Source organism: Aulonocara sp. 'chitande type north' Nkhata Bay, linkage group LG23, assembly GCF_057382095.1.
Source record: "Aulonocara sp. 'chitande type north' Nkhata Bay isolate Kocher_YH1m ecotype deep benthic linkage group LG23, A_spYH_male_GT1.1, whole genome shotgun sequence".
Taxonomy (NCBI): Eukaryota; Metazoa; Chordata; class Actinopteri; order Cichliformes; family Cichlidae; genus Aulonocara; species Aulonocara sp. 'chitande type north' Nkhata Bay.
The window spans coordinates 32,549,781-32,563,491 of NC_141365.1; the positions used below are offsets into that span (position 1 = coordinate 32,549,781).

General features: G+C 40.1%; 1 protein-coding gene across 1 annotated transcript in view; it reads right to left on the reverse strand.

Annotated features, from left to right (window-relative positions):
• Nucleotides 1–13,385, reverse strand: part of LOC147302235 (bone morphogenetic protein receptor type-2-like) — a 43,813-nt gene extending 30,428 nt beyond the window's left edge. Inside the window, exon 1 of the mRNA XM_086281764.1 lies at nucleotides 12,499–13,385. Coding sequence (XP_086137890.1) covers nucleotides 12,499–12,577 — 79 coding nt within the window. The 5' untranslated portion in view covers nucleotides 12,578–13,385. The remainder of the gene's footprint in view (nucleotides 1–12,498) is intronic.
• Nucleotides 13,386–13,711: the final 326 nt, after the last annotated feature.

The following is a 13,711-nucleotide window of genomic DNA, read 5'->3' on the forward strand; positions in this document are numbered from 1 at the left end:
GCATGAACATTTTTTTGTATCGAAAAAATATCGAACCGAATATATAAAAATTATCGAATAATAAAATTTATATAAAAATAATAATAATCGAATATATATATATATATATATATATATATAAAAACACCCAGCGCGCCCCTGCGGGCGGTTTATCCTTCAAGCTCGGGTCCTCTACCAGAGGCCTGGGAGCTTGAGGGTCCTGCGCAGTATCTTAGCTGTTCCCAGGACTGCGCTCTTCTGGACAGAGATCTCCGATGTTATTCCCGGGATCTGCTGGAGCCACTCGCCTAGCTTGGGAGTCACCGCACCTAGTGCTCCGATTACCACGGGGACCACCGTTACCTTCACCCTCCACATCCTCTCGAGCTCTTCTCTGAGCCCTTGGTATTTCTCCAGCTTCTCGTGTTCCTTCTTCCTGATATTGCTGTCATTCGGAACCGCTACATCGATCACTACGGCCGTCTTCTTCTGTTTGTCTACCACCACTATGTCCGGTTGGTTAGCCACCACCATTTTGTCCGTCTGTATCTGGAAGTCCCACAGGATCTTAGCTCGGTCATTCTCCACCACCCTTGGGGGCATCTCCCATTTTGACCTCGGGACTTCTAGGTTATACTCGGCACAGATGTTCCTGTACACTATGCCGGCCACTTGGTTATGGCGTTCCATGTAAGTAACCCCGGCGGAAGGGGCTACATGAATAGGATGAGGGACCTATGGATATGGATATATATATATATATATATATATATATATATATATATATATATATATATATATATATATATATATATATATATATATATATATATATATATATATACACACACACACAAAGTCTTCCCACAAAGACAACTGGTTCTCTCAAGCAGAAGATTAATACAAATACCAATTTCAACTCTAGCCTGAAGGACATAACACATTCCCATACAGAGGAGTATGTGAGGATTGGAGCTAAAGGGTTCCAAATGGCACCAATTAAAAAACATCAATAAAAAGATGAGTAATAACAGCAGTGTCTAGAAGACCAGAGTTTAAGCAGCTCAGTGTGCATGGTTAAGTTCCAACCTTGTTCCTAAATAATAAAACAATTTTATAGGTCGTATTACATAAAATCAGAATAAACCTTGAATCTAATGTAATATTGTTGATTTTTGTGTAAGAAGTCAGAAAGTGTCCGTTCTCCTTTTTTCGTGTGCAGTGAATGTCTGGAAAACTGTGTGCTATGCCAGCAAGAAATGTGTGCACAGGATGCTTCCGTGGGTAATTTCAGATAAGGGAGACATAATATGCTACTTAGTTTCCTTTACTCCCAGCTCCTCCCTTTCCTGCATCTGAGGGTGTGGGGGGCTGAAAACTGTTTAAAGGGGCGGACAAAGGAAAGTGGCTGTGCTCAGTCCAAGGTCAAGCTAGCTTGTGTGGGCAGAGGGTGACATGATGGAGTGGTAGCTCTGCTGGGCATGAAGCCAACTCTCCTCCGCTGCTCCCATCATCTGATAAAGCTATCAACCCTGGTCTACTGTGGGCCTCGGCGACCCTCAACCTGTGGGCTCCTCACTGCCTTCTGTTCTGTGGGTTGCATGCTTTGTAAAGCGGGAAAGGAGTTCAAACTCACAGTTATAACTATGTTGAAGAATTTTCATTTTCATGAGGAAATGGCTGACGGCTCTGCCGGGGTTAGCCGGTAAAATTCTAGCAGGGTGTTGCATTCTGATTACTAAATAGTACACACACTAACATCTTATCATACATACGGCTTCATATTGTTTCTATTCCACCAAGCTAAAATATGACAAATAAATGCTGCATGGTTGACAATGGGCACAGAAAGTCTTCTGATGCAGCTGTATTTTCATTTTTCTTTACTTTGAAGATTTGAAAAATAACTGATCTCTCTAGTCACATTTTTTCTTATTGAATAACGTCGGTGAAATCTCAGTGTCTGAATAGAGCTTTTGTGCGTTTCTTACATTTTCTCCCTGTTGAAAACATTTTGCAATTCCAAGGTGTTTTGATATTGAAAGAGACAGACAAACACTTTTTCTGACCAAGAACTTGGAAATCAGGTATACTATTTAAAATACTTTTTTAGAAAGGATCATCAATACAAAACACTTCAAAATAACTTCTATAAAAGACTGTTCTACTGTTCATGGCAAAAGAAATGATCCTGCCCAACATTTGTTCCAACGGTGAGTCAGCAAACTTTTTGCCAAAACCTCCACTTCAAGCATGATTGTTCAATTGCAGCACAGCCCCCACGACTAACTTTGGTAGCTATTTGAAGCGTTGAATTTATCCACATGTTGCAGCAGAAAGTACCGAGAGCAGCATGTTAGGAGGAAGGCAGCAGCTCCAGTGCTTCATCATCACATCCTGCAAAGGATGTGCTCAGAAACAGTATTAAACCGTAGGTCACCCACATTTAAGCAGTGTATTTTTATGCTACAGGCTTTCTTTTCGAGAGTACGGCATGACTGAAACATAACCATTGTGAAATCTTTTGACAAAACTGATTAGTATGGGCTGTGTAGTCATGCCATACCCAGTATTGTGAACACATGGATAGCAGAGAACCTCCCAGCTTCTCACTGGGACTCCTCTGACCGTAATTTAATTTGAAAACAACAGCTATTATTGCACCTCTTCACTGTCTTTTACTCATATCTCACACCACTTTTGTTTATAAATACAAGATTGCTGTCCACCATATGCATATGATGATGTATTTTCAACCTCTTATTTATCATTTATAATTTTCGTTGGCCTTTTCCCTTTTATCATTTAATAGCCACTTCTAAAAAGGCGGAAGGGAAGGCTAAACATGTATAGATTTAATCAGCAATCATCTTTTCTTTTGTCATTTTCTATCATTTGTCAGCACTCAAATTCAGCAATAAGACTGGTATAGATGGTGGAAGTCAGAACAACTCTAGTACAAAGAGGAGAAACATAAAGGGACAACAGAAGGAAGTGCAGAGCCTGTGACAACACCCACAAACAGTTAAACACTCTTGTATGCCTGGCTTGGTAGAAATAAAATAAAAATAGTAGTGCATACAAAAATTATTTAGTAATACTTCTATTAGTATTTAAAGTCATGACATGAACCCTTTTCATAAAGCTTAATCTACAAGAGCGTTGAGGTATAAAAACAAATAAAAGCCCTCATCCTGTCAAGCAACGTGCCCACAGTCCCCAAACCCTTCACTCCCACCCAATCTAAACACATGATTGCCTGTCTGGCTAAAATATCATTATACCACACTGACTGACCTGCAACACATTGAATAGTTCCATTCTGTTTGTGTGGCTGCACATAACAAGCGTGCACAAGATTAACAGAGAACACGGGTCACACGGCAACTTCTTTAGCATCTACTCACATCTAAATCTTTACAGGAAAAGACATTCATTGTCTGAAATGTATTTATTGAATTTAGTAGCTCAATATACAAAAGTAGACTGAGAAGGAAGACAGTGGAGCATGGAATGAAGCCAAGTGACCCAGGCTTTACTCATTTGCAGTCTGAGCCATGGGAACAGTCCAGTAATCACTTTTCATTGGATTGCCTGCAACTCTACTTGACTTGGGTTCTGTGTTTTTTCCTTCTCCATTTATGATTGGTCATGGAAGGCTCTGTACCTGGGTGCTGTGGGTCAGATGCAGGCAAGGCCAGTGGACCGAGGAGGAGAGAGGGGAGGAGAGAGGGGGTAGTCATATCAGAAGGCTTCAGAGTAGTTTACTGCTCTGTGCCTCTTCATTGGATGGTGGCGGGCACTGCTGAGTGTTTACCCATGGCCCAGTTATTTGCTAATCTCTCTCCACCTCCCCCAGCTGGCCTTCAGTGCACCCTCCCACTCCTGTGGACTACCCCCTTCCCCTACTAAAAAAACAACAGCGATCTAATCTGGCTCTCTCTCCCTCTCTCAGTGCTGCCAAGGCCCATAGCACCAATGCAAGAGACGGCAGTCTGAGACTTGATTAAAAGTCACCCAGTGCATGGATGTGTTGGCTGTTTTTTCTCCACACATTCAAGATTAGAGACACAGGGTGGAAAAGGAAAGGAGGGAAAAAAACAGAGCAGGGCTTTTTGACTAAAGGCTGAAATGTGCTTGGTGCATCATGCACACACCATCATCTCTGCTGGCACGCGATCACGGTCTACTCCAGGATGCGAGATGTGCTCTCTTGCTTTGCTTTTTATGTGGAGCTGAAAGTATGCTGCACATAGAAATTTTAAACAGAGCTGATTCTGACTCAAACAAATATATTCCAACACCTGTACTACTAAAACACACTCATTTCCTTCTAGTGTTTACGTTTTCATTTCACATCTCAACACAACACAAATATGCTGAAAATGCAGAGGGGCATTATCTTTGCCCAGGAGCACGGTGTTTTCAGTGTCACAAGAGCTCAAGCTGCTGCACGCCGACAGCCATTAAAACACTAGTGTCTCTAAATTATATTGTTATTTGGGTGCATGCTTGCTGCTGAAGTACGATGGACAGGAATTTAAGGTATTTTCTGACACTCCCAATTTTTCAAGTCCCCTGGCTGAGTTTTAAGATGCTGGAGATGTGGGGTGAGGAGAGTGGGCTTTAATCTGTCCCATCTGTTGCCTCAGGGACTGCCCCCCCCCCAAAAAACAAAAAAAAACAAAAAACCAAACCACCACTCAGTCTGTATCTGTCTGGGTCTGGTACAGTTATGCTAATCCTGTGGCTTGTACTGCCCCTCAAAGCTTAAAGGCCTTCGTTACAGACCACCATGTATTTATACTAAAACCCAACCCCCCACCCTCTTTCTATATTTAAAACTTTCTCAAATATTTCATGAAAACACAGATGAGAACTAGACCGAAGAGGTGTTTATTATCATTTTGCGAGTATAGGATAATCTCAGATTTATGGATAAGCTCTCATTTTAGGCTGTGTCTGAATTTAGTCTGTGTTTATAACACATATTTTCTCGTTGAATAAATGAACAAGTACAGGCTTGACGGGCTACATAATAGCTTGACTGGTTGATTTCCCCTACACATCCACCCACTCTACCAGAGGACTGTGGCTGTCTGATATGGTGGATTTTTCACCTGTTCTCTAAGATTTAACACGTGCTGTAATGTTCTGCACAACTAAAATCTCAGCTCAATAAAAAGATCTGAAACAATTAGGTCACAGAAAGAATGGAAGCCAATGACTCTGGTAGTTAATTTATTATGCTGCTACCATGCAAAGAGCGGACAGTCATCGCTAGTTTAAGCTACAATAAGTCATATTTTCTGCCATTTTGAAATATATTTGGTACTGTATTTTAAAGTGGTTTGAACTCAGGGCTGATAAAGAATGTTATATGCATATGTTCTTGGTTTCCTGAGTTGCCCTTTACTGTGATTCGCATCAGTGCTGTACCAGCTAAATGGTATTGTGAAAACTAGTTTAGAAACTACAAAAGTTTTTTTTTTGTTTTTCCCAGCGGCATCAATTATTCCTATCAACACTGTTTTGCAGAGAGGTGGTCTCTGGTTAGCACTGGGTAGCTAGCAGAGATGTTCCAAATGTAAGTAGCAAAGAAAGTATCACAGTAAAGTAAAACACTAGATTCCTCTCTACTCAAGTTGGAACAGCATAACTGATCCTCCTCTATGATGACAAGCATTCCCAGTGTCCTACTTACAACTAAAATGTTTGAATAACACACTTCTAGAGAATCCTTAGGCTAAGCTAAGGTTGTCATCAAGAGGCCTGCTACCACAGCCAATGCTACAATCTATCTCTACAAATCAAATTAGGGCTGCTCGATTATGGCAAAAATGATAATCACGATTATTTTCACTAAAATTGAGATCTCGATTATTTGACGATATTTATTTAACCCTTTAAGACCTACTATAGAACCAAGTCCGCCAGAGCTTATATTATTTTTTTACATGTTGTAGTGCCATTTGTGGGAGCATTTCAAGTTGCTATACAACTGTTATAGCCCATATTTTAATAATATGTATGCATTAAGTCCATAGTAACTACATTAATTGCAAAAAAGTGCAATAAACTACAAAGAAATAGAAAATCGTTTTTGTTTTTTTTACATATATTTCTACTTGGAGAAATTTAAGAGGTTTATCCCTCAAAACTTTAAATACAAAAAAGTTGCAAAAAATAGTTTACAACAACAGGAAATTTATTTTGAGTGTCTTCATAGTTTTATTTTGGAGATACACCAATTTTTATATACTGCAGGAAAAACAAAAAAACAATCCTATGATGCAAATTTGCTAAGAAAACAGCATGTGCATCAAAATAAACTATTTCCAGCAGTGCAATTCGAGTTCTAAGCATCCCAGAAACTATTCAGAAAAGTCTAACATGACCAGTATAGGTTTTTAAGGCCTACAAGTAAAAAACTACATTTTCCGCGAAAATGACGTCACTTCCGGTTTCGGGCAGGAAATGGCGGACATGCGATCGTTCGCGCTGACGTCTGTTTCACTGTGGGAAGTGTTACGAACAGCTGATCGGATCGGCAAAGCGTGTTTCTGGAATATTATGTTTTTGTTCCTGCAAGCGCTTTTTATGCAATTTTTGCAAAGCTTTATGTGGAAGGAAACCGTGACCGAGGACAAGCTGATGGCATAAGATGTAAGTTTCATATGCAAAAAAAATTATTGCGCTAGCTTACATGGTTCCGGTTCTACAGGGATTTAAAAATAGTTATGCAAAACGGAGCATGCTGCTTTGACCGGCTTTAAAGGGTTAACAATGACTTTAAAAAATAATATAAAATAGTGTGCAACACCACTGAAGTTTTTTTTAACCTCTCTTTTCAACCAAAAGGCAGTCACTCTCTCCTCTCAAAATAACTTCTGCTTAGCTTTCCGAGTTTCCCTCGGGTCCTCTTAATCAGCGGTCTCCAACCTTTTTTGCGCCACGGACCGGTTTATGCCCGACAATATTTTCACGGACCGGCCTTTAAGGTGTCGCGGATAAATTAGGGAGGGGCTAATAATCGGCTCAGTCATTTTTTAATGATCGTTGAAAGCCCAGATCGTAATCGTGATTAAAATTCGATTAATTGAGCAGCCCTAAATCAAATAATTGGCTATAAATCAAGTGACTAATAGCTTAGGACTAGCTAATGTCCTTTGTTATCCTAGGGGCTAAAGGTAGCAAGATAATACCCAATAACAGTAGTTGGAAAACAATTCAACTAATATATTTAAGACATACTCTTTAGTTGAAAAAAATAAAATAAATAAAGGAAGACGAAAAAAATAATAAAGAAGTGGAAACAACACTCAATCTCACAGTAAATAAAGGTAAGTTATGATACCATCGCTGTCATTTGTATTATCTGGGGGGGGTTTTCATGTAAGAAGAGGCAGTGCACATGAATGACTACGACCGCTTAAGCCATCATGTGACAGGCTTTGTCTATAGTCCCAGCCAGGTAACTTCATTAACTTTTTATCCCACAAAAATGCTGAATGCTTGTTGGAAATGTAAAGAATGTTTCATACTTTTGAATTTTCGACTTAAAAAAATTAAGGTAATCACATTTTTTCAATTATCCATCAGGTTAATTAATACTGTTAAACTCTGCCATCAATAATACAGCAACCATGCTTTGGAAAGTGTGATATTTCATATAAAAATAAAAAGTCAAGGTGAACAAAATCAAGATTTTATACAGGTTTTAAAACATTACTACCAGCTGAATTCCAATATTAATCCAATATCAGGTGCTTTATCTGATCACCTGGCCTGCTTCATTTCTGCTGCCTTTTTCCCTTACTTTTGTTAAATGCACATCTGGTCTAACTTCCTACCAAATGTTAATTTTAAGTAGGGCTGCTCAATTAATCGAATTTTAATCACGATTACGATCTGGGCTTTCAACGATCATTAAAAATGACAGAGCCGATTATTAGCCCCTCCCTAATTTATCCGCGACACCTTAAAGGCCGGTCCGTGAAAATATTGTCGGGCATAAACCGGTCCGTGGCGCAAAAAAGGTTGGAGACCGCTGATTAAGAGGACCCGAGGGAAACTCGGAAAGCTAAGCAGAAGTTATTTGGAGAGGAGAGAGTGACTGCCTTTTGGTTGAAAAGAGAGGTTAAAAAAAAACTTCAGTGGTGTTGCACACTATTTTATATTATTTTTTAAAGTCATTGTTAACCCTTTAAAGCCGGTCAAAGCAGCATGCTCCGTTTTGCATAACTATTTTTAAATCCCTGTAGAACCGGAACCATGTAAGCTAGCGCAATAATTTTTTTTGCATATGAAACTTACATCTTATGCCATCAGCTTGTCCTCGGTCACGGTTTCGTTCCACATATAGCTTTGCAAAAATTGCATAAAAAGCGCTTGCAGGAACAAAAACATAATATTCCAGAAACACGCTTTGCCGTTCCTATCAGCTGTTCGTAACACTTCCCACAGTGAAATGATGCACCTGCTGTTTTCTTTGCAAATTTGCATCATAGGATTGTTTTTTGTTTTTCCTGCAGTATATAAAAATTGCTGTATCTCCGAAATAAAACTATGAAGACACTCAAAATAAATTTCCTGTGGTGGGAAACTATTTTTTGCAACTTTATTGTATTTAAAGTTTTGAGGGATAAACCTCTTAAATTTCTCCAAGTAGAAATATATGTAAACAAAACAAAAGCGATTTTCAATTTTTTTTGTAGTTTATTGCACTTTTTTGCAATTTATGTAATTACTATGGACTTAATGCATACATATTATTAAAATATGGGCTATAATAGTTGTATTGATGTATAGCAACTTGAAATGCTCCCACAAATGGCACTACAACATGTAAAAAAATAATATAAGCTCTGGTGGACTTGGTTCTATAGTAGGTCTTAAAGGGTTAAATAAATATCGTCAAATAATCGTGATCTCAATTTCAGTGAAAATAATCGTGATTATCATTTTTGCCATAATCGAGCAGCCCTAATTTTAAGGAACATAATAACTGCACTTCATTCTGTTGCAGCTATCACTGTAAGTCAATGTGGACATGAGGAATACTGACGTCTGAGGATTTAAAACCTACAAAGAGGAGGATACACATTTGCAGCAAATTCCACATAAGTGGCAGTTAACAGATTGCCTTCTTTTTAAACCTTCTGTTCATGTAAGTACGCACGAACCCAAGCAGAACTGTTAATCCACACACTGAACAACACTTTTTGCACACTCTAGATGTATTGTCTGCACTGGTCAAGGAAAATGCCTCGTACTAATCATAGGCTGTCACTCTGAGTTACCATCTCAAGGTTGCACCTTTTGTTTTCTAAAGCATCCGCTAATTTCTCCTTTTTGCCAAATCGGAAGCATGTTAAACACTGCTCTATTGTATCTCTTGCTGCTTTTACCTCCGCCCAGAACTTAAACCAGTGGTACTGGAAGAGAGACACATTGATTTTTTTCAGCTAATAGAGTACAACGCTGGCTGTATTAGAGATCAAATGACCTCCCACCTCCTGCCCATTCCAGCATCCATTGGTCTGTTTCTATCTGCAGTCAGTATCACATCTTAAAAAATAATGATGAGGACCAACCAAAATATCATGGAATCAAAGTGAGGCCAGTGCTTTTCTCCAGCCTAAGCTTTTAATTTGCACTGTTCCAGTTATGTAAATATTATTTCTGCTTCTACGTGGCTGATATTTTAGCATTTCATGAGTGACTGTCCTCCTGTTTACTATCCTTCTGCTTCTCAGGATGTACGGCATCACATCCTGAGAGCTTAATGCACACTCAGCAGTGTAGGGTGAGGGCCAAAGTGGACACAGCTTGGTAATTTGAGCTTGTGGGCTTTGGGTAATTTTTTCACACTGCTGACACTGAGTAAAGACAGTTAAATCATTCCTAAAGCTTGGTTTGATTATATTAGTGTGCATCATAATAAGCCACTATTTGGATTACTAATTCTCCCAAAAAGCTTTCAACGAACAAAAGATAAGCAGAAACTATTTTTGAGAACATTTAACTGTCCTAAAAATATTTGATAGGTGCAGCCTGTAACTCAGGGAAAGTACTCTCTGTGCCATCTTCGCCACCTCTCTGCCACCAAGACAAATTCCTCAAATTTTATTGAGAGTGATATTTAAATAATTCTGATCCATCCTCTTCTACATGTTTTCCAACCAAACTTGCATTTTAAAAGAATGAGCAAATCAAAGGATCCACAGCAGTTTACACCTGGCTAAAAGAATTCCATGGCCTACAATGTGGGCCAGGACGCACATCTAACAACCACACCACAGTCCAACAGGAGTCTGTAATCTTGAGCCACTAACTTCACTTTCTGTTGAGCCACTGATGTGGCCAAGCTGACAGATTCAAGAGACCTGCCGTGGCCTTGCAAGGCTAGAGAGGGGCGACCAGGCTAGGGAACAGTAGGTCTGTCAACGCCACAGTATGGGGCCCTCGAGACAATGTCTTTAGGTTTGGGCAAGCGGAGCAAATGAGCAGGCCTTTTATTCTATAGTATATTGGTGCTACTATAATCCTCTTTGGACCCCCAAATCTCCAGCTTACCTGGTAGAAGACTAAGTTTTTGGCTGTGGTGAAAAATTTTTATATTTTTAAATTGTCACACAGGTTTTCAGCATGAATATGCTACAACTTAGGCCTTACTTGGAAAGAATTCTCTGTAAATAAAAGCCCTGTTACAAAGAAAGCCTGTGGTCGCACTGCAGGTATGGTGTGCAAGTTTCTGCCATGTTTGAAACGGTTTCTACATGACATATTGGAGCAGCAGGCATACACCTACACCCACATCCACATACTGACGAGTCACCATGGACAGTCAGCGAAAGGACGACCCAGGCCAAGCTGCAAACAGGTTAAACACATGGCAGCAGAGGGAATTCAGACATGAACAGAGGTAACAGAAAAGTCATGAAAAGGGGACAACAGGAGGAGGAAGAAAAAAAAAAAAAAAAGCAAGACGTTTAGTCAGAGAGATGACTAACACTTCTGCCAGATATACAGCCCTGTGCTGCTTCTCATCTTTATCGTTCCAAGGATGACCTCAAGATCGGTGCACCGGGATGTGTCTGCTTTGCATTCATAAAGCAACAGCATAGAGAGCAAGCAGTTTGTCTTCTTTCTCTCTGACTGCTGTCCTAATTAATTTTGCACAGTCCAACGATTTGGATTTATTGGTCGTTTACACCACACATACACACATAAGCGTCAATTAATTGCCCTTGTGTTGATTACTGAAGTAATATGTCAATCTTCTGACAGTCGGCGCAAGTAAGCCACACTCATGAAGGTAAAGTATTAATTAAATATCAAATGACATCACCACAATTTACATTTTGCTTTTTGTTTGTCTTCTTTTTTTAAAGCACCTCTGTAAATGATTTTAGCCACAACCTGAAAGGCTCTCTCTTCAAGAAATGTTTGTCTATTGAATCATGCTTTTTCTCCACTAGATAGGTACAAACCGAGTCAATAGGTCTCACAATAGGTTAAAAAAGCAGACTTCAATGTCATGTTATAAAACCACCTTGTCTGTTAAATACACATCTAAATGCAAATAGGGCACCATCCGCAGGCAGCTTTAAAATATGAACACAGTCACACAGTGTATTCCAATTTTGCTAAATGCATTCTTATACTTTCCTATGCAACAGCAGTTTTAAATGTGGGTTTCTGATAATAACCTGTCTATGAATGGATGGAGGAGCCTAGGCAATAACACACACTCACAGAAATAATAATACATTATTAAGAAGCACACACATTCACACCCACGCACTGGGATGGGCAAACCAGGCAACACAAACCCCCCTATTTTCAAACATGGTGCCAGAGCCTGAGCACAATCTTGAACTTCACCAAAAGCACCCATCTTTTAAAATACCTTCCCACACATTCCACCTGCTCCCTCTTCTCTCCTCCTTTCCCTGCATACACTGCTCCACTATCTCTGTGCAGCTCTGCTACTATCTTATCACACTCAAGGTCTCACAGAAGCCTGGCTTCAGCCCAAAGTCTTGAACAGGGGGCACAACTTGGCAGACAATGGCTGCAGTATGTTTGGCAGTGTTTTTCTAAGCACTTTTGTACACCCAATGATTAAAATAAGCAAGGGGTGAATTTGCTGCTGTGTTTAAGAGAAGATATCTATGATGTTTTATTACATTCAATGATATGAGTGATATAGAAGACTCCAGAAAAGACCTAACCAGACAAGATGCGGGGGAAGAAAAAACAAACAGATGAGGCAGACGCACACAAACACAGGGAGCAACAAATGTCTTTCGGATTTTTTTAACCACAGCCAAAACACACACACACACAAATAAATAAATACAATTAACAAAAAACGAAAATCGTTTTATATTCAAACATCTGCACCATGGCGAAGGTATAGAAAGAAGCAGAAACCAACAGGAAAGCATTAAATATTAATGAGGAGCACATTTTCTCTCAAACCAAAAATCAATTTACCAGTAACACACTCACCAGCCACTGAAGTCAGGAAAATCGCCAAGCAAATTCCAAATTCAGCCAGCGACTTTATCGTGATTCGGCCCACAGCCATGACAGTCTTGACTGACTTTGGTCTCGTAGTTAGAGGTCCACCGAGTTTTCTTTTTACTTCTTCTGTAGTTCCCACTTTGTTTTCAGACCCTCTCCCTCACGTCATAACTTGAACTACTCTCACGGACATGGAATAATACATCGAGCAATTGTGCAAAAAAGTAACGCTGTTAGGTTGGGGTCGGTGATTTGTTCACGATCGTTAAGTGCAAATGAAAGTTAAGTTAGTCCCGTTTCCGACCCCAGCACAGCCTGGACAGACGAGCCGAGCGGCTAACTTGTTTGGCGGATCTGCCATCCACAACTAGCCAGCGAGGAACGTCCATATCTGCTAGCTAACATGCTAGCTGCCAGGGGTTACTGTCTGGTACTACAAAACTTAGGCAAAGAGGGTAAATACCACGAAAAATCAGGCACTCAGTTCTTTCGTCTAGATTTCAAACCATTCTCAGCTTTAACCCTTTATAAAAATGTCCAGTCGTCGACACTTACAGCTATAAATTCGGCATTTAAAGATTAGCCACTTAGCCCGGATAGGTCGCAAGCTGACTGCTAACCGACGCTAGCTTAATTCCAAGCCAGTTACTTCTCTGTCCCGTCTCATTTCTCGCGCTTCCTTGCAGAAGAAAACAAAATTCATAAATCAGTGGCGCCTATACTGAGCTTTTCTGGTGTGCGGTACACCGCGACTACTCCTCCGGCGCTGACAGATGGCGGCGGGAGGAGATGGATATCTCTCGTTCTGAACAGGGCGGCTGGGAACGCCTCGTTTGCAGGCTTGTCTGGACCGCTCGTCTCCGGTATCAGGTTGCTGTGGGTTGGTGTTGGGGGTGGAGGACAGAATTCCACCGCGGGAGGGGTGAGCCAGCGCCACTGTGCTGCAGACTATGGATACAACACCCTGAATCATGTGCTGCATTCAGGCTATCGATGGAACTGTCGAAACGTTAATTACTGTAAACACCGGCCTGACGTTAACATCTTATATCTCGAAAAATAGTCGCCAATGTTATACGCCAACGTTATAACACGGTTATAGTACAAAGCGATAGGTATTGATAAAAACAAATAAATAACTGCTGTTTGTTAAAAGATGATAACAATCAAACATGCTCAAATATAACGTAAAAGTAAA